This window comes from Strix uralensis, chromosome Z (genome assembly GCF_047716275.1).
Source record: "Strix uralensis isolate ZFMK-TIS-50842 chromosome Z, bStrUra1, whole genome shotgun sequence".
Classification (NCBI taxonomy): Eukaryota; Metazoa; Chordata; class Aves; order Strigiformes; family Strigidae; genus Strix; species Strix uralensis.
Window position 1 is genome coordinate 36,877,438 of NC_134012.1, and position 25,042 is coordinate 36,902,479.

The 25,042-nt window shown below is 43.3% G+C and overlaps 2 protein-coding genes across 3 annotated transcripts in view; one reads left to right on the top strand and one right to left on the bottom strand.

Annotated features, from left to right (window-relative positions):
• Positions 1–188, top strand: part of ADAMTSL1 (ADAMTS like 1) — a 215,875-nt gene extending 215,687 nt beyond the window's left edge. The window contains exon 29 of the mRNA XM_074855478.1: positions 82–188. Within this exon, the coding sequence (XP_074711579.1) occupies positions 82–188 (107 nt within the window). The remainder of the gene's footprint in view (positions 1–81) is intronic.
• Positions 189–10,261: 10,073 nt separating this feature from the next.
• Positions 10,262–23,952, bottom strand: SAXO1 (stabilizer of axonemal microtubules 1). Of its 2 annotated transcripts, none has more exons than XM_074856024.1 (3): positions 23,779–23,952; positions 18,680–18,882; positions 10,262–11,351 (listed from the first exon to the last, which is right to left on the bottom strand). In XM_074856024.1, exons 1-3 carry the CDS (start codon positions 23,883–23,885, stop codon positions 10,399–10,401), a joined length of 1,263 nt encoding a protein of 420 aa, XP_074712125.1. In that variant the 5' UTR covers positions 23,886–23,952; the 3' UTR covers positions 10,262–10,398. The 2 variants fall into 2 exon arrangements, with proteins under 2 accessions (XP_074712125.1, XP_074712126.1); XM_074856025.1 differs by having other exon boundaries at positions 23,757–23,846.
• Positions 23,953–25,042: the final 1,090 nt, after the last annotated feature.

Consider the following 25,042-nt stretch of genomic DNA (forward strand, 5'->3'; position numbering starts at 1 on the left):
ATCCCAGGAAATGTCCTCAGGTAAGAAATCCTTCTTCCATTGCTTCATCACCATTTCTCTTTTTTGTTTCCCCTTCGGCAGTGGAGTGCAGAGACACTACAAGATACTGTGAGAAAGTGAAGCAGCTCAAACTCTGCCAGCTCACCCAGTTCAAGTCACGCTGCTGTGGGACTTGTGGAAAAGCTTGAAGAGAAAAGCAATGAAAATGGAGGAACAAGGGGATCACAGCCTTTGCTTCACTGAGGCAAGGACTTTTGCAGAAAATATAAAAGGAATTCTTTTTTTTTCATTTTATTTATTTATTTCCCTTTAAAAAAAAGAAATTCTTTTACCAAATCATCGTTGTAAAGGGACTTGACAAGTTTTCCCTTCTATGAATCTGGGAGCCAGAATGCAGCAAAACAAGATCATGAGGGTAGACTACAATGACGCCCAATGCCACCAGCAATGGGCCCGAGAGGAGTGGGACTGCCCCATAATCCATGTACATGCCTGGGAATACACCAACAGACAAATGGGGAAGTGGATCAGAGTAAAAACCTATCATCACATTGGACCACCACAGTATGAAACAAATAATCAAAGAGCTTGACAGGTCAGGGGGCACTGGAGGGGGGGAAAAAAAGTTAAATTAAACATTCAGCTGTGCAGTATACAGATACTTCATCTAGCTTAGACTACTTTGAGAATATAAGCATATGATTTTGCTTTATAAACCTATTAGTAACATCCAAGATTGGTTTCCTTTTTTTTTCTTTCTAAACCCCTCTGTCCTTCTTACACCAGGCCTTCAAATTATTTCAGTAGGAGATCCTTGTGATCTTAGAGGATCTGGTGTCTGGGGAAGTTAAGCAATAGTGTAGTAACATGAGTGAGCCTAAAACACACCTTAAAATGTTCCCAGGTTGTGCTTGTGAGGGAGGATTGGGGGTAGGAGGATTGCCCTCAGCACAGAGGTGAGGTGATGATAATTGTTAGCCAGGAGAAAAAGAGAAAGTGTGATCTGCTATTGACAGACTGTAGTACAAACCTGCCAATGATGTCCTGTTGTGGGCACAGGCAGGACAGATAGAAAATGTCTGTTAGTAAGAGGAGCTACTTCACATACTGCATCCTATTAACACTTATTTGGAAAAGAGAGTGAGTACAGTTCCCAGAGTTCCTGTGCTCTCAGACCTGGGGTTTTGGAAAGGAACTTGAGAAATTGGGTTTTCCTGTCCTGCTAAGGTGAAATTTCTCTCTCCTGGCAGCCTTTTGGACAAGTAGTAGATAAGAGCTGTATTCTGATTTCTTGTGGTTACTCCTACTCAGTAGAAACAGAATGGATTAATCATCAATTAGTGGACTAATGCCAACAATTTTTAATAAACTTGCTCCTCCAGCTGCCTCCCACAACAAAAAAGTTGCTATAAAGCAGCACATTTTTAAGCCCTTGTATAACACCCTGAAGATCTAAATAGTGAGGCTCAAACATCACACCCACAGCACGGCTTTGAATGCTGTCTGTGAGTCTTTCCCACTGGCCAGATGCAGTGGTTATTCAGCCACTGAAGTGCTTTATCCCTTTAGATCCTGGGCACTCTTTGCTCTGCTCAGAATAGGGCCCTAAAATTAGAGGAGCTCTGCAGAGTAGGGGTTTGAGCATTGTGAAACTTTAAAGGCGAGCTATCTGGATTGGAGGCTTTGGTTCAAGACCATCTCTAAATTAAAGACTTGACTGTGCTTCTCCCAGTGGGGCTTATGCCTTGTGGTATGTTAATGAAATGCTGTACAAGTACAGCTGTGTTACAGCTTCCATGACACGTCGATTTTTCAGAAGAACTGGGAGTCCACTTTTGAGGTCAGTGCCAGGTTCACGACATTAAACTGTCTTGAGTTAGTTCAAAACACATCTGGCAGTGAACACTCTTACTACAAATGGGTCTTCAAGAAATAGCGTTGCTAAGCATCAGTGTAACGTTTTATTTAAAAAAAGAAGAATGTCTTTCTATGTATGTAAATGTATATCTTTCTGTATATTTATTAGGATTTCCTGTATAAAAAGTGCAATATTAGTAATTGTACATTATTTTGTCCAGATAAAACTATTTTGGGTTTTTTTTAAATCTCCCCAGAATTTTGTTCCTCTAAAATCAACAGTAATAGTGTATTTCTCTTAATTTTAATAGCACTTGCATTTAATTGGGGATCTGCTTCACTGTGCTCAGAGTGCTTTATAAACTATGACATGATGGAGGGATGATGTTTTTGACTTGTGAAATTATAGTTATGCATGGAATGAAGGACAATTCCTTAATAACAACAATAATAATAATGATGATGATGATGATGTGGTGAATTTTTCTAGTACAGTAGTAAACAAAAAGCAGTACAGGGAAATATTTTCATTTGTTTAATAGCAAAACATTCAGATGACCATATGTTGAATTGTATCTGTGTAACTGCACAGGATAAACACAAAGGATCAGATCTGGAGGGGCCACTGTGTTGTCTCTGCACAATGTGAATTAATTTCACATGTCTGTCCTCTGAATTGTGACTTGGCAGCATCTCAGTAAGATAAGGATTGCTGGATATTTTATGAAAGATGCTTTCCTTTCCTAAAAAGAAAACAAAACAGCAAATTTGTATTTATATAACTTTTGTACAAGTAATGCAAGTTATATATTTAGCTACTGCTGTCTGACATGTTGTTTATTAATCTTTTTTTAAAAAGCCAGCAAAGTAGCAAAGCTGTTGGAGTACTCTGTCCTTATTCCGTATTATGATAGCAGCACACAGCTGTTATGCAAAGTACACATGATCTACCTGCCCTGGGGAAAGAGGATGTCTCATCTTGTTTTTAAAAGTCTCCAGCCATAAAGATTCTGCACCCTGTCTTGGAGATCTGTTTTAATTATTCATTTGCCTTGCTTTATTCTTTTTTGTTAATGTCTTGCTTCAGTGCCCTTGCAGAAGTATAAAGCCGTCACTGCTGGTCCTAGGATTATGGAAATCAGTAAAAGGATACTCCTTTTTTTTCTATGCAGCTGTGCCTCCATCTTGTAACTCTCCTCCAGTAACAGCAACCCCTGTTACTTCAGTCTTTCCTTATAGGTCGCTGCTGCCTTCAGTAATGCAGCTTCCAACTCTTGAAGCATCAAGTGTATACGTACAAGAAATCCTGGTAATGGTCAGAATTACAAGGGGGAAAGGAAAGAAGAAAAAAATAAAGCAAAAGCATTTTCCCTTAACAAAGACAAAAACAAGTTTTGAAAACTAAGCTGGTTCTGCCGTTGCCCTTTTCAAATGAATCAATGTCTCTTCTAAAAGGGAACAGTGATTTTGCTCTGATTTACTGATGATTTCCCTAGCATGATGTTCCTGCATATGCTTTTTAGACACCTACACTGCAGGGAAATAACACCTCACACATACATAAACACACACAGAGATGCAAGCCAAAGACCAGACCTAAGACTTCCAAGCAACACCACTGAAGGCAATGGGAATTTGGTCATTCATTTTGAGTAAAACAAGTATAGAAGCTGGTGTTGGTGTAAAATTCACAGCAGGCCAGCTTAGGTTCTCAAGAGAATAATTATGCTCGTTTTATGCATATGGCTCTAGTTAGCAGTCAAGTCAAAAAGTCTTCAAAACGTTCAAAGCAGGCTTCTGGTTTTGTTCTCTGTACTAATTTTCCTCAATGAAGAAAACCAGTTCTGCAACAAGAATTAAAATGCAGTGCTGAAAGGTTCCCCACAGGACACCTATTCCTGCCCCCTATTACGTGGCAAGGTAAGCACAGCTAAACTGCTCCAGGCATGTACATCCATGTATATGCCCTTAAAACCATAGAAGACATAGGCAGAGTTTTCCAAAGTAACCTTTAGCTGGAAATTTTTTTCCTCCTATCTGGCCACAGTCATATGGACTCCAGTTGAAGCTTTTTTTTCTTTTTAAGTTATGATCCTTTTTGCAAATTACCCTATCAAACAAAAAGCTAATAATTACCTTACTATCTGTTTGGTGCCCAAACACTGATTAATAAACAAATTTGGTTATTCATCAGCACAAGCTGACACCTCTATTTGTAGAAAAATGTGAACCAAAAGCTTACTCTCTTCCAGATTTTCAGGGCTGTAGAAGTCCTCGTAAGTTCTTAATGGTAGCTGTCAGTGAGTCATTAATCATTTCAGCTAGTAGTTGAATGAGTTAACTTCAATCGCAGATTTTTCTTCACAGACTACTAGTGTATACAGATGGGAAGCTCAGAACTCCTAATGCTAACTATGGCTCTGCATATTATCTGCAGCCCACAGTTTTGGAACCATAGATTTAACCATTCCCTTTATCCTCTTATTTAAAGGTATACATATATTTATCGATAGTGTTATGTATTAACTGTCACATTCAGCTTTTATTTGTGGAAACTAAACCAAAGAACATGTCAAATACTTTAGTTTGCACAAAATTGACAGAGAGGACAATTAAACATCCTTTTTCTACTGATTTTACACATTTTCACACTAAAAGCATATTGGTTAATCATAATTTTCACGTACATTGCTTTTCATCATCTCCAGCCAACATCTCCCCTCCAGTCAATCAGAATCAAATCTAAAATCTGGTCATATACATAGTCATTTTAATAAAATTTTGATGTAAAGTTCTCACTAAGGTATTTCAATAATATCCAACCCAACGTGTTATTTATCCAAATTTATAAGGGGAAAAGCCATGTCTCAGCATCTCTTCTTCTGATTACAATACTTATTTCTGTCCTCCCCTGCCTTTTCACAAGATACAATACTTGCTCCCATTCTCAGCTTCACATGTGAAGACATGAACACAATACATTTTATTCTCCATCTGTCCCTCTGAGAAGCAAATACGGTGCTCAGCCTCACCTTTCCTTCAGTGAACACTGATGAAGACTGAGACTAGAAAGTCCATGAAATCACAGAATCCAGCCCTTCTTTTTTGCTAGAATGGTTACAAAACCTGAAACAGCCTCTACTGAGCCAACCAATACATTTTGAGTGGCTGAGGCAGCAAGGCTGAGAGTACACAAGTGCCTTTGCATTAAAGAAGTATCACAGCCGGCTCCATCTGGAAGTTTTTTTCAAATGATAAAAAGAAAGTGACAGAGCACAAAGTAGGTCATGACATGTGTTTAAAACAGGATCATCAACACTGGCTCCTCATTGTTTGTATATCAGCTTACACTCATATAAAGAAGGCTTTATGCAGGGAGAAGCAAGATTAGTACAGCAAAAAAAGGTCTCTGACCAATAAAAAAAAATCAACCAAAATAAGATGAAACAAAATCAGTTTGTATTATTGCTAGAAATACTGAGGGCAAAGCATATACCCTATCACTGACATGAAAAGTAGCTGACAGCATAAAGTAATAAGTGAAAGTGTGAAAGTTGAAATATTTGCTGCCAATATCACCAGCTATAGCCACAATCAGATGAGATTCATTCTCATGAGAATCTTGCCAGTGCTTTTTGTTTTGCTTTTAATGCAGGAAGCCCACTGGATGTGCTCTGCCCTTCATGCTTACCTGCTTCACACAGGTGACTGCCTTTGGCATTGTGACTGATGAGCACACATGTTGGGAGACCTCCACATGCTTACTTCACACAGAAACAGGGGGTTGCATGGGAATGTCTTTAATGCCCCTCTCTGAGTCTATATCAATCTGTACCTTGTGCAAGTTATACTGCCTCAGGCTGCTCTGAATTGCACATGTTGATTGTCGATGAAGTGTGGTAGATGGGAAGGAGCGATGCAGCGTTGTGTCACCCGTTGCACACCCATTTCTCCTTGGCACCTCACTGTCCCAGTGACAAGAGCCCAGAGCTCTTCTCACCCTCACTTGCTTACATAGCTCCGATGAGCTCTGCAGGTCTTTGACCCTGATAGCTGATCTAATTACTAAGTTTAATTACTAAACATTACTTCTTTCCGAAGAGAGATTCCATCCTACCACACTCCTTCCAACCTCCCTTCAAAATAACTGCTTCTGTCAGCAAGAGCAATGGCTTTTGAGGAAGATGGGCACTGTGTTTCCAAAGGCCAGATTCCTCTGCACAGCATGTTGGTGAAGCTACTTGTCCTGGTTTCAGCTGGGATAGAGTTAATTTTTCTTCCCAGTAGCTGGTATAGGGCTGTGTTTTGGATTTAGGATGAGAATAATGTTGGTAATACACTGACGTTTTAGTTGTTGCTAAGCAGTGGTCAGGGACTCTTCAGCTTCTCATACAGCCCTGCCAGCGAGTAGGCTAGGAGGCACAAGAAGTTGGGAGAAGACATGGCCAGGACAGCAGACCCAAACTGGCTGAAAGGATATTACATACCATATGATGTCATGCTCAGTACATAAAAAGAAGAAAGCTGGCTAGGGGTCACTGCTTAGGAACTGGCTGGGCATCATTTGGTGGGTGGTGAGAAATTGAATTGTGTATCACTTGCTTTGTATATTCTAATTCTTTTATGTTTATTATTATTATTATTATTATTATTATTATCCCTTTTTTCTCTTGTTCTATTAAACTGTCTTTATACCAACCCATGAATTTTAACTTTTTTTCCGATTCTTTCCTCCATCCCACTGCAGGGAGGGGAGTGAGCAAATGGCTGTGTGTTGTTTAGCTGCCTGCTGGGTTAAGCCATGATACTACTGAAGAACCAGCGCTAAACTCACACAACAAAAGGACCCCTGGTACTACAAAATGCTCATCCTTCACCAGAGGCATCATTCTTGTCTTGAAGGGTGCCTCCACACTTGCCAAGACACACAAATTTCCTGGGGACCAGCTGAAAAACCAGGCATTTGGATAAATCCCTAAGGGTATAGGAGGGCTGCAGCAGTGCAGGGAGGACTGCATCAGCTGAAGAGAGCGCAGGCATGAGACTCCTCTCTTTCGGACAGAGCAAGTACTCTGCAGCCAGGGAGGAGCAGGGAGGCACTTCAGCTGGCTTGAGCAAGGGATAGGGTTTATGAAACTGTGATAACTAGGTCTTTTAAGCCAAAACAATGAACAAATGGTGTGCTACTTGTTCAGGTTGCAATTCTCTATCCTTCCTGCTAAAACACTGCTTACCTCAGAGTGAAAAAAAAAAAGGGAAAAACAAGAGTGTTGCTTAAGCTTTTAAGCCCTTTGCAAATAAAAGCTTTATATTTGTGTAGATATAAATAAAAGTATGCAGTTTTATGAGGTTAAAAGGGAAGGGAACGCCGGGGGGTTTTACTCTGGCTGCATATAAATACTGTTTGTTTAAGCAGTGGCAGGATGTGAACAATTGCATAGTAAGCGTATAGTTATCCACACGTGCTTAGGACGACATGGGCATGGGAAACCACTCCCTACTACTACCTTCTTTAATACTATAAATTAGTCTGCTCCTTCTAGGTCTCACATGAAGTCTGAGCCTACTTCATTTACAAACTCCCTAGGGCCAGTGGCAAAGCACAGTAATAAAACCTGAACCAGAAAGGTCACACCAGACAGGCTATAAACAGCTTGCTCTCCAAGTGAGGAGCCAGGACGGGTTTGTTTCTTTTAAGGAAGTGCTTAATGGTTGGGCTGAGGAGTAATTTGGTTTGGACTATATGGAGACTTCCCCCCAACCCTCTTCAACATGCTGCTTTTTTTATAAACGCATAAATTATTGGTTTAAATAAATAGCCCATGAGGTTGGTGGATACTTGTTAAACCACTTCACCAACTGAAACACTGATGGGAGTCAGTTTTCAACTAATAGCATACAACCTAGTGATTTTATTACCAAAAAAGAAAAAAATCTCAGTTAACCCACTACATACAAATCACAGCAGATCAAATCCAGCTGTGCACGGAGGAACCCACTGACACTCTTCTTTTTTTGGCAGAGAGCAAAGCAAAGAAGGGGCCTGCTCACCCAGCAAAACAGCACCCTCAAGCCTGTGTGATGGCACTCGGCAGTGCCACATGAGCCCTCTTGCCTGTCTGGGGATAGTTCACACCAGCAGTCACAGCACTAGTGAGCTGGTGAAAAGAGGGAATATAAAGCCAAACACAGCATTGTCTCTTAAAGAGTTACCCTATTTCTTCCCTACGGAATGAAGCCTAAAACATCTGTGGGACAGACATGCAGCCAGATGGAGAAGTGAAAATCAGGTTGCCCCAAAGCAGTATTTCCCCACAAAAGCAAGAACAGAGGCACAAATCATCAAATTACTGCTTCCAATGTGGGAAGGAGTCAGAGACACTAGTACTGTAGGGGGAAAGGGATTTGTAATGGGATCAGCCAAAAGCAAACTTTGGTCAGAAAATTCCTTATGGAAGTTTCCCAACCCAATGAAGCTAGACTGCAGTTCTCTTCCCAAATGCCACTTTCCAACTGAGATGATGTGCTGTGTTTGTGTGGTGGACTTTTTGGTAGCAGGGGAGGGGGGTACAGCAGTGGCCCCTGTGAGAAGCTTCTCACAGCTTCCCCAGCTCAAAGTCCGGACCCATCTCTGGCCAAGGCCAGAGTGGTGACTGCGCCTCTGTGATAACATATTTAAGAAGGGGAAATGGGAGGAGTTGTGGGAGTTGTGAGGAGAAGTTGCAAGGATGACAAATCTGCAAACGCCAAGGTATATGGAGAAAGGAGTGGGGGGAGGTGCGCCAGAGCAGAGATTCCCCTGCAGCCCATGGTGAGACAGCAGGGCTCCCCCCCTCTGCCACCCATGAGGGTCTACAGTGGAGCAGATGCCTCTCTGCAGCCTGTGGAGGATCCCACACCGGAGTAGGTGGCTGCACCCAATGAAGGTCAGGACTCTGTGGGAAGAAGCCCCCACTGTTGCAGTTTGACACTGGGAGGATTGCAACACGCAGGAGGGATCCATGCTGGAGCAGCTTGGGAAGGGCTGCAGCCCATGAGAAGGGTTCACATCAGAGAAGGCTCATGGAGGACTGTCTCCCATGAGAGGGGAATCATGCTGCAGCAGGAGAGAATGTGAGGAGTCCTCCCCGTGAGCAGGAAGGAGCACCAGACTGACGGCACACCCCATTCCATGCCCCCTGTGCTGCTGGCAAGGAGGAGGTAATCAGGACAAAAAGCTGAGCCTAGGAACAAGGGAGGGGTGGGGGGAGGTGGTTTTAAGATGTTGTAATGCTGTTAAGTGTTGTTGTTCTTAGTGTTGGTATTAAAATCGTGTTTTCTTCCCCTAACGAGTCTGTCTTTTACCCATAACCATAATGGGTGAATCATCCCTCCCTGTTCTTATCTCAATTCCCGAGCCTTTTGCTTTATTTACTCCTTCCCATTCCAGAGGGGGAAGAGGTGAGGGAGTGGCTGCATGGTGCTCAGTTTCCCTCTGGTCTCAAACCAGGACAGCAAATCAGCACAAGACAAAATTATGATTTGGGGCAGAATGGAGGTGTTTAACACAAAAAATAGAGATGAACTGCACTGCAGTACACAGGATTTGGTTACTGTTTTCATGCAGAATGAATTTATGGATAAAGATGAACAGAAGTTCATTTTACCTTATATTTGTGCCAATTAAATTTAACTTTTTCTTAGAGTGGTGACAATCTCAGAGAGAAGGAAGTACAACTTAGAAGCCCTGAAAAAGAATGTAAAATGTCACTGAACTACACCATAGGTTTGTGTAATTGTTTTTGAAGCTGCATACAGGAGGAGAAAGATGAAAGTATACTTGTGTATGTGGCAGAACTAGATGCTAGATGAACTAGCACTTGTTCAGAAACCTCTCAGATGCTCTATAGTGATCTTGTCTGTCTGAAGCTTCTCAGAGAGGCCACCATTGTAGCCCCCTCCTGCGCTACCAAAAACCCCTGACACACACAGAAACCCAGTACATTTGCTAAAGACACTGCCCATTTTAATCAAAATTAAACTGCAGGCTGGGAAGATGTTGCTTTTCTTTAGCTGTGTTACAGAGCAAAGGGGGGACTGCTGGAGGCCAGAAAGAGCAGAAGCACAGTGCTGTCCATGAGGTGCACAGGCTCGCCTTGTGATCAGCATTCCACTCAGGAGGAGACTGAAATAGACTCGATTAAATAAACCCTTCCTCCAAGGGAGGTCAGGCAGCACACAATGGCTCTGCTTCAGAGCAACACCAAATTAGGAGGCATTGAAGTTCTCAATTAAAGAGCAAGAGTTAGGTGGGAAAAAGACAAAAAATACAGAGAAACAAGGATCAGTGTGTCTTTTCCCTGGATTTTGTTTTTCATTTGAGCAAATTATCCAGAAAAAGCCACTGCCTGGGAATTAAGTTTATTTTAAGAGCTTTCCAAATGTGAAATCAGCGATTGGTTTGAAAGAAGGTTACAAACAAAGTCAAACTGTCATTTGTAGTTCACGGAGGCCCTGTTCTTTGAATACATTTCCAAGAAGGCTGCATCTACTCTTTTTCCTTCAGTGTCCACCTTGCAGGCACTCACCCTTGGAAGCAGGGACATAGAGATTGTGACCATCAGCATCAGCTCCCTCAAAGACGTAACCAGGTGGGTTTTTATAAGAAGCCAAGCATCTAACAATGCCCTTTGGTGTGTAGCTGGTATTGTAGATAGTTTTAGCATCTAGCAGAGTGTGATGCTTTGGGCCCAACCAGCCAGGTTTATAGCTCTTCGTAACTGTGAGTGGATGAGGCACATAATGGGTATGAAAGGTAGTCAAGCAATCCATTGGTTTTGCTGGGAAAGTCAGCTCCTGAGCATGAGTGATTGGTTTTAGTCTCTTGCACGGCCAAGGCTTATAGTCTTCCTTCATTATTGAAGAGCTATTGAATGGCTCAGTACTTTTTTTAAGCTGGGCCAAAGATCGACACATCTTGGCTGGCTTGCCATTTGGGTACTTGTAATGCATCTGAGTAGTGGTGTGAAGGTCCATTTTCTCTAGAGGAGGAACATATACATCAAGTTTTTTGGTGAATATGGGAGGCTGTGGCCAAGCTTGGTAATTTTCCTGAAACTCAGTTGTAGAGGAAAATGGAAGATCATGGAGAAGCTTTGGCTGGTGTGGTTTTGTAAGCCTGGCTGACTGACCAGCCAGCCCCTTGTAAGAAACTTTGTGGGTAGTGAGGCCATCAAATGGGACCTCACTGACCTTGTATTTCTCATTTTTATGGACATAACGTTTCTCCAGAGGATGTGGCACATAACTGACTCTATAATTAGTTATATTCTCAAAAGGAGCTTTCGTTTTCTGGACCAGATTCAGAGGTCTGCAGCTTTGAGTGGCAACCGGCCCCCTGTAGAGATAGTCATCCTGGACAATGGTTCTGTGGTCAAATTTTTCTTCTGATGGGTGAAACCTGTCATTTGGTCTTAATGACTCTGTCTTCGGTTCATGCCATAGCACATAGTCATCTGAAACATAAAAGAAATCCTATGTAAGTAAGTGTTCAACTGAAGTTCTTTGGTGAGTTTAGGCATATACCATATTATGTTTTGATTATTACATTTTCTGCTGTAATAAATTTTTATTGATGTAATGATTGACAAATCCTATTAGAAGAGCTGCTGTAGAACACATTATACACTAGTGTGCTAACCCCTAGAAATGCTTAGCATCTACATAGAAAATGGAATGAAAATAGTCCTGTACCCACCCATACCTACTGAGATGGTGAAATACAATACGGGAAGATTAAACTACATTCTCAGTCTTGCAGAGACATTTTCTACAGGTGACTGAGTGGATGCTGTCCTCATGCTCAGTCAACCAGAAATCATGAAAGTGGAGTATCATGGCATTGACTTCAACCCCCTTCATTTACCTTCCTGCAGCTATGTGTGGCTGGCTCAGAGCATAGGCAGAGTATGCCTACGTCTGCAGAAGGCTGTTCAGGTGTCTCCCACTTATCTCTGGGGCAAGAAGAAACACATGTCCACGATTCCACTCTAAAGGTCAAGTTGCAGGACTACCCTTCTTGTTTGTACCTTCTCATTTGGGGATAATGTGATTTCTCAGCTGCACAGATGTGATGCTGCTTACTATTTGCTGAGTTCAGCGTTTTGCAGCTCATCTTGGTGTCAGCAAGTTGTGCTGTGTGGCACTTCCTGATCCTCAGCTCTTGGCTTTGCTCTCTGTGGTCCTCCTGCTCTCAGTACAAGCAGGAACCGAGAAGGAGCTTGTACCTCTGTCTCCAATTCTTCCTTATTAGGAATGCTGGAATTTGCAGACCAAGTCTACACTGATCTGAAGCACTGAATCGTATTGCAGAGATTGCCCATACTTCAGAAATCTTACTATCCAAATTCATGACAGAAAATGTTTTAGGTGGCATTTTAGAGACATTCATATCTTCCCTCCTCAGCAGGATACCAGGGGAAAAAAATGAGGCACTGAAATTTAAAAAGATTTGCACTCAGTCACACCAGAAAGCTGCCTAACTCTCCAACCAGTGCTGCAGCCACAAGACCATCATTTTTTCCCTTCCTAGTATTCTTGTGCAACTTCCCCTAGAGAGCATCATGGTTACTGGTAGGAAGTTGAATGAAATAGTCTTGGAACTAACCCAAGTCTTTTTTTTTTTTTTTTTTTTTTTTTTAAATTTTCCCTCCTTTCAAACCACATTGAGAGTCATGAATCAAATAAGTTTCCAGCTGACTCTGCCCAGGAAGGAAGTCTAGATTTCAAAGTACTAGAGAGTAAATGATGCTCTTAGGTATCAGGATATTTGAACTCTCCAATCCAAACAGAGTTATTCCTCTTGAATGTCAGTGGGTGTTTTACTGCACAAACACAATCACACAAAGGATGTGTTCATTACAACATAAGGTTGACAAAAAAAAAAAAATTAATTTTTTGCCCTAGTTAGGTGTCCACTTAAAGTCCTTCTGGTTCAAATCAAGTTGCTCTGCCTTGGCACAAAAGAGGAAGCAGCAGCCACAGGCGTTGTGCCGCTCCCAGCGAGCACCCTGGCCCTTGGGTACTCATGCTACAAATTCCTGTAGTCACCTGAGAACATGGGCCTGCCTGTGTGCGCTGGCATAGACTTTCATTTGCCACTGCTGGTGCCACTGAAGACCAGGCTGGATGCCCTGCTAGTGACAAGGCTGTTTAAATGCCCCAAGTGCTCTTGTTTCTCTGGAGGAATAGGGAGGTGTCCAGGCACCACCGCACTCATGGGATGCTGACCTTGTGCCTGTGCCTAGGGTACATCATTTTTCTGAAGATATGGTCCAACAGGGTGAACCACAAGCATATATGGACATCTGTCATTACAGAGGATGTATTAATAAAGTGTTAAAAAGTGAGAAGCTGATGAGTTTCAGCCCATCTATAAGCAAGGGGCTGTTCAGAGATCTGACATTTCAGATGCCAGCCAACAGTGGCAAAAAACTTTTTAGGTTCTCCCATCAGCTTTGCTGAAAAATAGTCTGTGCATTTTGAACATAACCACAGCTTTTGCAAAATATTCAAAATATGACAATCAGGTCCACCTGTGTTCAACTGTAAAAATTTACAAGCTCTACACAGTTGGGAGACCTCATAGGCATTATGAATTAATTTTACTTAGTTTAAGCCAGCAGTGCTACTATTCCTTTAAAATATGTTACAATTTAATTTAACCTCTAATTCTACTCCCATAGATATTAATAGTTTCCCATGTAGCACAATCTTGAAAACATTAGGGGGTACAGGAGGGAACAGAGGATATGAACCATATGTTATTTTAGGGTTAGGCACATCCCACTATAACCAAGCAAGACAATACTGAAATTAGACTACACACCTGCAGATGGATAGAAACAGCTATCTGTGTAGCTTGGAGGAGATGTGAATTTTGAAACCTTAAGTTCCAAAGTCATCTGACATTAATTGTGATATGCAATAGCATCATCTTAAACCTACATTGTCATTTGGGATATGGTGTGCTTAGTGAGAAGTATGACAATACAGTAAGAAAGGTAATTTAATACCAATACAGCACTGTTTTATGCAGCTTAAATATCTGAATTATGATAATTAATTGAATAACATGTTTCAAAATTTCACCCTTGAGTAGTGATCAGTAAAACCTAGCAATGGTTAGAGAATAGCACAATGAAAACTTGTATGTTTTGTGAACCTGGGCCTTTAAAAGGGAATTCATTCAGTATGCAACTTGATCTTTGAGGGGGTTTGGATGAAGATTTCCATTTGCAGTGTTTTGAAAAATACTGTAAATTATAGCCAAATGTGGCTGTGATACATATTATTAGAGCTCTGGAGGAACAGTTAAGGTGCTGACCTAAACACTGATAAAAGACAAAGATATACATCTGGTTCAGAATCAGAAAAATTAAAGATATCTAAACACAGAAGGGAGAATGCTCCACTTGCACAAAGCAGCCTTTTTTTTATTGGCTACACTGAAGCTATTCCAATTAATACCATCTGGTGACATTGCCTATGCAAAACAAAGTGTTCAAAATTGTGTGAACGTGGGTATTTTGCACCTGTGGGTCATAGTCTTCACAACTCAAGTCATTCTAAATGGACAATATTTCCAGTGTGCTTAATGTAAAAATTCCAGTTTATGCTCTTGCAGATATGCACCTGCACTAAAGTCTGACTTTCAGTCATTTCAGATGGGTAATCTTAACACTGTATTCACATACCTTTAATTTCCTTGCTTCCTTTGTCACTTTGAGTTTTAAGAAAATTGTTTCTGTACATTGGGACAAAGCTCAATGCCAGCACCAATCATAAGCTTTTATTTTTGCACAGCAAAATAAAAATAAAATAAAAAATAACATAATTTAAAATTATTTTAAGAAATACACAATCCTAGCTATCTGCCTAGCAGTGTTAGCTAGCTGGAAGGTGTGCAGAGGGGAGGCAAAATCCTCTGATTTTCTACTTATGACTTACTATCAAAATTAACACAGCTGCTGTGACTATGCAACTGAAAGTTTTCTCCCAGTGCACGCAGAAGAGAATTCATGCTGATGGAGAGGAAGGAACAAAGCCCCCACAAAAACAAACCACCTACGCCAAGTTACTGCTGCTGAGAAACAAGGGTATAGTTAGATGCACTGTTCACCCGTTTTACCAGGAATAGAACTTGAGTGCTTTGGACATTTGTGTGGACCTTCTGTGGTCCACAATTCCCATATACATCTCTTGCACATTCACAGATTAACTCTGCAGCACACACAAAAAGGGTCCCATGCTTCATGACCTGCTCAGACATAGCAAATTCTATATATTTTAGATATGTCTGATCCACTGAATGCATGGACCAGCCCTGCAGTATACCAAGAGTATGTTCAGTATATCCTAAATATGATGCTGCTGGACCCACTTGCAGGAGTTCACATGGCCCTGCTTCTACTTAGGATGTCTGTAGCTCTGTCAGACATGCAAAGGAGGTGAATTCAGAGAGATCCCAATGCTGCTATTAATGCAGGTCTGTATTCCCAACAATTTCACAGAATCACAGAATCGTCTAGGTTGGAAAAGACCTTGAAGATCATCCAGTGACCTAACACTGACAGTTCCCAACCTTACTCTTAAACATCTCCAGGGATGGGGACTCCACCACCTCCCCGGGCAGCCCATTCCAACACCTAACAACCCATTCTGTAAAGAAATGCTTCCTAATATCCAGTCTAAACCTTCCCTGATGCAATTTGAGGCCATTCCCTCTTGTCCTATCGCTTGTTACTTGGTTAAAGAGACTCATGCCCAGCTCTCTGCAACCTCCTTTCAGGTAGTTGTAGAGGGCGATGAGGTCTCCCCTCAGCCTCCTCTTCTCCAGACTAAACAACCCCAGTTCCCTCAGTCGCTCCTCGTACGACATGTGCTCCAGACCCTTCACCAGCTTCGTTGCCCTTCTCTGGACACGCTCGAGTCATTCAATGTCCTTTTTGTAGTGAGGGGCCCAAAACTGAACACAGGAATCGAGGTGCGGCCTCACCAGTGCCAAGTACAGGGGCAAGATCACTTCCCTGTCCCTGCTGGCCATGCTATTTCTGACACAAGCCAGGATACCACTGGCCTTCTTGGCCACCTGGGCACACTGCTGGCTCATGTTCAGCCAACTGTCAATCAACACCCCCAGGTCCCTCTCTGACTGGCAGCTCTCCAGCCACTCCTCCCCAAGCCTGTAGCGCTGCTGGGGGTTGTTGTGGCCCAAGTGCAGCACCCGGCATTTGGCCTTACTGAAACTCCTCCAGTTGGCCTTAGCCCATCGCTCCAGCCTGTCCCAGGTCTCTCTGCAGAGCCTCCCTACCCTCAAGCAGATCAACACTCCCACCCAACTTGGTGTCATCTGCAAACTTACTGAGGGTGCATTCGACCCCCTCATCTAGATCATCAATATTCATCCGTTCACCACCACTCTTTGGGCCAGCCATCCAGCTATTTTTTCCAGCAAAGCATGTGCCCATCCAAGCCGCGAGTAGTCAGTTTCGCCAGGAGAATGCTGTGGGAAACGGTGTCAAAGGCCTTACTGAAGTCAAGGTGACAACATCCACAGCCTTTCCCTCATCCAATAAGCGGGTCTCCCTGTCGTAGAAGGAGATCAGGTTTGTCAGGCAGGACCAGCCTTTCATAAACCCATGCTGACTAGGCCTGATCTCCTGGTTGTCCATTATATGACTTTTAACGGCACCCGAGATGACCTGCTCCATGACCTTCCCTGGCACCAAGGTCAGACTGACAGGTCTATAGTTTCCTGGATCCTCCTTCCTGCCTTTCTTGTAGATGGGTGTCACATTTGCCACCCTCCAGTCCAGTGGGACCTCCCCAGTTAGCCATGACTTCAGGTAAATCATGGAAAGTGGCTTGGCGAGCACATCTGCCAACTCTTTCAGCACCCTTGGGTGTAACCCATCCGGTCGCACAGACTTGTGTGTATCCAAGTGGTGTATCAGGTCTCTGACCATCTCCTCTTCAACTGTGGTGACATCAGTCTGCTTCCCCTCCCCATCTCCCAGTTCATGAGTCTGGGTGTCCAGGGAACAGCCAGTTCCACTGCTAAAGACTGAGGCAAAGTAGGTGTTGAGCACCTCAGCCTTTTCCTCATCCTTAGTTACCATGTTTCCCTCTGCATCCAGTAGGGGAGGGAGACTTTCTCGAATCCTCCTCTTGCTGTTAACGAATTTATAGAAAGATTTTTTGTTATCCTTAACAGCTGCAGACAAGTTGAGCTCTAGCTGCGCTTTGGCTCTCCTAATGTTCTCCCTGCATAACTTCACTACATCTTTATAGTCTTCATGAGAGACCTGGCCCCTCTTCCAAAGGCGATAGATTCACCTTTTGTTCTTGAGATCCAGCCAAAGGTCCCTGTTTAGCCAGGCCGGTCTCCTTCCCCTCCTGCTTGTTTTTCAGCAGATGGGAACAGCCTGCTCCTGTGCCTTTATGACTTCTCTCTTGAAATATGACCAGCTTCCTGGACTCCCATTTCCTTCAAGGCAGCCTCCCAATGGATTTTGTTAATCAGTATCTTGAACAGGTCAAAGTTAGCCCTCCCAAAGTCTAAGGTGGCAGTTTTACTAACCCCTCTCTTTGTTTCTCGAAGGATCAAAAATTTGATCATCTCATGATCACTGCACCCTAGACAGCCTCCAACCTTTACCTCCCCCACAAGCTCTTCCCTGTTCACAAGAAGCAGGTCCAGGAGGGCACCTTTCCTGGTCGGTTCACTCACCAGCTGTATGAGGAAGTTATCCTCCACACATTCCAGGAACCTCCTGGATTGTTCCCTCTCTGCTGTGTTGTACTCCCAGCAGATACCCGGGAGGTTAAAGTCCCCCACAAGAACAACAGCAAGTGACCACGAGATTTCTCCCAACTGTTTATAGAAAGCTTCATCCACCTCACTGCTTTGGTTGGGGGGTCTATAGCAGACTCCCACAGCAAGATCCGCTTTATTGGCCCTTAACCTAATCCAAACACTCTCAACTCCGTTATCACTATACTTGATTTCTGAGCTCTCATAGCATTCTCTTACATATAGGGCCACTCCACTACCTCTCCTTCCCTGCCTATCCCTCCTGAAGAGCTTGTAGCCATCAATTGCTGTGCTCCAGTCATGTGAGGCATCCCACCACGTTTCTGTGATAGCTACTATGTCATAGTTCTTGTGCTGCATCATGACTTCAAGCTCCCCCTGTTTGTTGCTCATACTGCGTGCATTGGTGTAGATGCACTTGAGATGAGCTAATGAATCCAACACCCTCTTGTGAGCATGGGCCCTATTCCCTACCAGACCCTTCGCAGGTGCTTCCACGGTTCCTGAACATCTTTCCCTTCTCTCAAATGAAGTGGCAGAGGGAGAGCCCTCACCAGTCCACCATCCTTCAAGCTTTGGCACACTCCCCTTAAGCTTGTTCCTAACATGTCCAGTTATCTCCCCTTCCCCCCTCATATCTAGTTTAAAGCCCTGTCGATAAGCCCTGCTAACTCCCGCCCCAGAATCCTTTCCCCCCTCAGAGACAGCTGCATCCCACCTTTCTCATTTGTCGCCAGCAGACCAGGTGCCTTATAAACCTCGCCATGGTCAAAGAACCCAAAATTCCAACGGTGGCACCAGTCTCTGAGCCACGTGTTAATCAGATATGTTTTCCATATTGTTGTGGTTCCTGCACAGCTTGTTGGCATACATAGACAGAAGGATTAACAACTGCACACTGTTTTGATCTGTCTTCTTCAAAAATGAAGCTACTGGTGAAGTCCTGAAAGAAGTTGGAAGGGCACATACCTTTGTAAGTGGTTCTTGTATAAGCCTTGGCGCTGGGGATCTGTCTTGTCACATGGGGGCGGTATGGAGGTACTTGAGAGACACGGTAAAAGTTATAATCTTGTTTATAAGTGGAGGTCAAATCCATACTCTCATCACTCTTGACATGCTTTTCAGATGGTTTAAGTTTCCGTGGCAACACTTCATGAGCTATGTAATCTCTCCTGTGAAGAATAATTTCATTATGTCTTTTGTTTTAAGGAAAAAATTATGTTCCTTCTTCTGGACACACAAAGAAATTAATACTTCCCCTTATCTCCACAGCCTAAGAAAGTCTGGATAGGATACAGGCAGTCAGTGAAATACACAAGTCTTTCACATTTGGAAACCAGGGCTCTGAAAAAGGAACTAAGGCAGCTCTGGACAACCTCAGACATGTCAAGTTCCCCCTTCTCTCCATCCAGTGAGGTTAACGGCCTTACACAAAGCTATCTCTGTTCTACAGTGGAGTTACACCAGAAGACATAACCCCTTTTAAAAGCCCAATAATTATAGCAGTCTATTTAATATGTATGGAAAACGTATGAGAAAGGCAACAATAGTCTTCCAGACAATTCACTGTACAGCAGTTCAGCCCAGGTTGGGGAGAGAACAACAAAACAGTTTCACAGCAAAACACCAGGTGAGGAAAAAAACATCATCATGGTCAGATAGTGAGCTTTTTCTCAGGTACCACTATAAAAGAGCTATTTTAAGATACTGGAGTAGTGTTACTTAACTCAAATAAACCATTACAGAAACAAAATGGAGAAGAAAATAACATCACCATCCAACATTCATTAATCTAAACCTACTTCACTCCCCACATCCTTTGGCACAGGGCAGAGAGTCTACTGCCTGGCACCAGCAAATTCAGTCTCTAATGTCAGAGTACTTTTCCACTGGTGTGCAGATCTGTTTACACCATTGGCAGACAGTGAGGAGAAATGGTCAGTACAGGAGCTATTCTAATATTAATATGGTGCTTTGCATCTGGAGTGATGGACAAGAACCTGAACCTCTGGATATACTGTATTAGTTATGTATTTTAGCAAATAAACAAGGTTCTCAAAAGTCTGTGTGGAGCAGAAGGGAAGAGAATTCACATTGCAAAGTATTAGGTATATGGGTAAAAACAGAAATGCAGAATTAAAAAAAAATTCCAAGAGCATCAAGAGGTACTTATGTAGATGTTACACATGTTGTATGCCCTTCGCATACATTTGTCAGCAATTTAAAGCCAATGTGTATTTTAAGAGAGGCCAAGAAAAGACAAGCAGGAATATAACAGGCATGCAGCATCCTCAACAGCAGGGAGGGCTCAGTACAGAGGGTCTTTCCCAAGCCACTCACAGTACACTGCACAATCCCATGTTTGAAACAGCTGAGCCTGTACCATAGGCAAGTAACAGATTACAGGCAAGCAATTCTTTACCAGTATGATACAGGGTTTTCTGGCAGTGGAAGTACCTTTTCCCACTCTGACTATTGCAATACAACAGAACCTGCAGTGGAGATTACAGAGGAGAGATTGATCTGCTGACAAATCAGTGGCAACCTGCATCCAAGGTGGCATGAAAAACAGTACTGCCTGTAACTCCCAGACTTTATCAAGGGGGCTTGCTGTTGCAATATGACACCCAACACTGACCAAAGTGTTATTAGAGAAGACTGGTGACAACTTAAGTGCTTGCTGGCTTCACAGTCCCTGCAGTTATTCCCATACACTTGTTCAATTCATTCCGAGTTTAGCCACACAGAACCAGAGCCTTTAGCAGCCCTCTGATAGGTGGTGGCACTTTTCCACGAGGCCTTGATACTTTCACATTGAGTGTATTTTCTTACCAGTGTTTCCCAGAGGACAGCAAGACCTGCAATCCAATGGCTGTTTGGGCTCTGTTTTGTCCTCTTACAAAGTGTACTTGTTTTGGCTGGGATAGAGTTAATTTTCTTCATAGCAACTAGTATGAGGCTATGTGTTAGATTTGTGCTGGAAACAGCATTGATAACACAGGGATATTTTCATTATTGCTGAGCAGTGCTTACACACTTTTTTTGCTTCTCACACCACCCCACTGGTGAGTAGGCTGGGGATGCACAAGAAGTTGAGAGGGGACACAGCTGGGACAGCTGACCCCAACTGACCTTAGGGATATTCCAGACTATATGACGTCATGCTCAGCAACATAAAGCTGGGGGAAGAAGAAGAAAGCAGGGGGATGTTTAGAGTTATGCTGTTTTGTCTTCCCAAGTCACCATTACACGTGATGGAGCCCTGCTTTCCTGGAGATGGCCAAACACCTGCCTGCTGATGGGAAGCAGTGAATGAATTCCTTGTTTTGCTTTGCTTGCTTGTGCAGATTTTGCTTTACCTGTTAAACAGTCTTTATCTCAACCTATGAGTTTTCTCACTTCTACTCTTCCAATTCTCTTCCCCATCTCATTGCAGGAGAGTGAGTGAGCAGCTGTGTGGAGCTCTGCTGCCAGCTGGGGTTAAACCATGACACAGGAGTAGGCAAGTTTTACATATTTGGCAAAATTGACATATTATGCATTTCAGTGCATGCTCTGAAGAAGCAAACAATGTATTTAACTCCAGGAGTAACAGTTACTGTGGGAATCACTAGCCTTGTCTGAGCAAGAATAGTTTTGCTGATTGAATGGGAAGTTTCTAAGGACTCCTTGACAGACCCCACATGGTGGCTGCCCTTCCTTGCATGCCTTAAGAGGACACCAGTAAGCCCAGGAATTAGATATAGGCAGACACAAAGCTGCTTTGGCTCATGCTAGAGATGGAAGGCATATACAGAAGTGAAGTCTGCTCTTTGAAAACCTCTGATCCTTTTGGTTGTTGCTGAAAACTCCCATGTAGACAGAGGAATCCCAAAGATGAGTTAAGTCAGGCGTTTCAGAATTCATCAGCCACATTTGTGATTTAAATTGACACCTCTTAAAAAGGCACAGGTAGGGGAAGGAGTTGGTAGAGCTTCCATGTCAGGATGAGGACAAAGGGGTGGTGTTAGCTGTTAAGACTTTATTAATCATAGAATCATAGAACAGTTTGGGTTGGAAAGGACCTTAAAGATCATCTAGTTCCAACCCCCCCTGCCATGGGCAGGGACACCTTCCACTAGCCCAGGTTGCTCAAAGCCCCATCCAACCTGGCCTTGAACACTTCCAGGGAGGGGGCAGCCACAGCTTCTCTGGGCAACCTGTGCCACTGTCTCACCACCCTCACAGGAAAGAATTTCTTCCTTGTATCTCTTCTGAATCTACCCTCTTTCAGTTTAAAACTGTTATCCCTTGCCCTGTCACTACACTCCCTGATAAAGAGTCCCTCACCATCATTCCTGTAGCCCCCTTTAAGTCATGGAAGGCCGCTATAGGGTCTCCCCGGAGCCTTCTCTTCTCTAGGCTAAACAACTCCAACTCTCTCAGCCTGTTCTCCTAAGGGAGGTGCTCCAGTCCCCCAGTCATCTTTGTGGCCCTCTCTGGACCCTCTTGAGCAGGTCCATGTCTTTCTTACACCGGGGGTCCCAGAGCTGGACACAGTACTCCAGGTGAGATCTCACAAGAGCAGAGTGGAGGGGGAGAATCACCTCCCTCAACCTGCTGGCCATACTTCCTTTGATGCAGCCCAGGATACAGTTGGCTTCCTGGGCTGCGAGTGCACATTGATGGTTCATAGTCAGTTTTCCATCCCAAAGTCCTTCTCCGCAGGGCTGCTCTCAATCCACTCATCCCCCAGCCTGTATTTGTGCATGGGATTGCCTTGACCCATGTGCAGGACCTTGCACTTGGCCTTGTGGAACTTCATGAAGTTTGCACAGGCCCACCTCTCCAGCCTGTCCACGTCCCTCTGGATGGCACATCACTTCCCTCCAGTGTCAACCGCACCACACACCTTGGTGTTGTCAGCAAAGTTGCAGAGGGTGCACTCAATCCCACTGTCCATGTCACTAACAAAGATGTTAAACAGCACTCGCCCTAATACCAACTCCTGAGGAACGCCACTCATCACTGCTCTCCACTTGGACATTGAGCCACTGACTGCAGCTCTTTAAGTGCGACCAACCAGCCAGTTTCTTATCCACCAAGTGGTCCCTCTTTCTAATCCATGTCTCTCCAATTTAGAGACAAGGATGTCATGTGGGATAGTATCACATGCTTTGCACAAGTCCAGGTAGATGATGTCAGTTGCTCTTCCCTTATCCATGTAACCATGTTAATAGCAATTGGCATCTCCTAGGTCTCTTATTCGGTTCAGCAAAGGCAAGAGTGATGTTGCTCATGACTCTGCCTGTGATGACAAATGAAGTACACATCAAGATCAGGCAGCAGCCACTGTTTAAGGAAATGGAAGCTCTCAGATTCATATGAAATTATCAGATTCCTATTTTCTGTGAGTTTCTTCTGTGGACAAGCCCTTGGCACATCACTCTACCAGCAGCAGGGAAGAGCCTCAGAGGTTACTTCCATCAGGGAAATGAGCACAGTGCAAGTGTGAGGACTTCTTCCAAACACTAACACTGAGCAACATCATGGCTGAGAAGCAGACACAGCTCAGCAATCCACAGTGACTGCCTTGAGGAAAACACCCACACTCCCTTTCCAATCATCAAGCTCTACTAAATTCCCACCTCCCTGGAAAGCAGTCACTCCTCTTACAATGTACGAAGTGCCACACAAAATACAGAAGAAAAGAAAAATACTCCTCCAATATCACCCATACTTTCCCACACAAAATTTTTGCTGGTTTCCCAGAAACCTTCCCAAAATAGAAACTGAGCAAAAGCCAAGACCATGACTGGGCTTCTATGGCCCATGTAGTCTCTGATCAGATCACATCTCAACCTCCAGGAAGTGCAAGAAAAATAGCTGCTTGACTCCACTACAACAACTGACCTCAGAAGGACCTGCATTCCTCCTTCATAGAGCCCTCATGAGTGATTGTACAAGTCAACATTGTTCTTTTCATGCTTCCCTTCTGAAAACCAGTAATTTTTTTTTCTCCATTATCCATCTCTCACACACACATTATTTAAGTCACAGTCCTCACTCTCTTTCACTGTTTTTCATACTTCATAGTGGAGATGCCTTCCATGGGTTTCTGCATCATTTGGTACCCTTCCTTTGGCTTAAATGAGCCTCTGAGAGCAGTGATGGGATAAAGGGGGTATCTCTCCATGTACTCCGAGAGTAGCTTCTCACTCTTCTCATAGGTCCTGGTGGGGAGTTGTGGACAACGGTGACATCTGCAAGGGAAAAAAACAGCACAGGAGTTAGTGACTCGCAGGTAGCTGAATAATAATACTTCATTGTATAAGTCAGCTGCAGATTGCAACTACAAAATAGTGGATAAGTGAGCACGGCAATGACTGCTACAGCCTTGATTATTTAAAGTGCAAAAGCATAACCTGCACAAAGAAACAGTTGTTTACATCTACTACTACAGCCTGCAGTCAAAAAAGTCCATGAATCCAACAAAAACAGCCTAAGAAAACCAAATTCACTTAGACAAAGAAAAAAGCAAGTGCCATATTGTGCTGGACTAGAAACTCTGTTTAATGTCCCATTTTTGCCATTTCTCATAAATTTATTATCCTGCTTTGCCCATATATTGAGCTCACTTGTGTAGACAAGTGAGAAGAAAAAGGATAACAGTTTGGGAGTCTCTATTCACTCACACTTGGGCAGCACTGCTCTGCCCATCTCTCTTTCTGAAAGCAATTCAGTCTGGGTACTGCAAGATATGCAGTGCAAAATATGCACCATAATGTACACCAAAATAAGGACAGTGAGAACTGATTTTCTGAGGAAGCTCCCTCCTGACTGAAACTAAGACACCACCATGGATCGTCCATCACTGACGACCTCCTCCTTTCCATACTGGGACCGGACCAGAGCAGGGTGGGCAAGACTCATCCTGTCAAAATGAGGTTTTGGATCTCACCCTCAGATTTCTTCCTAGAGACATAATAATTTATGTCCCTTTCTGGTTTGGATCAAACTTGCTAAAATCAATGCAAAGGTTGCTGATTAAGGACTTCAGGTACCAGCCCACAAGAGTTACAGTGAGAGAAGGTGGCCCCTGGTTTTATTCTTATACATAATTCCTACCAAAGTCAGAGTGTTCCCTACTGGATGTATGTTTTCCAGTGCTATGTCTAGTCCAGATATGAATTACTCATTCAAAAGAGCTTCTATACTTAACAAAGTCCCTGTTAAATTACATGCTGAGCAGTCTAGAATCAGTAGATGTCTGATTACCTAAATTTGTACAGACAACCTCTGGTCTACATTCCATGATACACCTTTATATACTGACTCATTTTCCAAACTAGT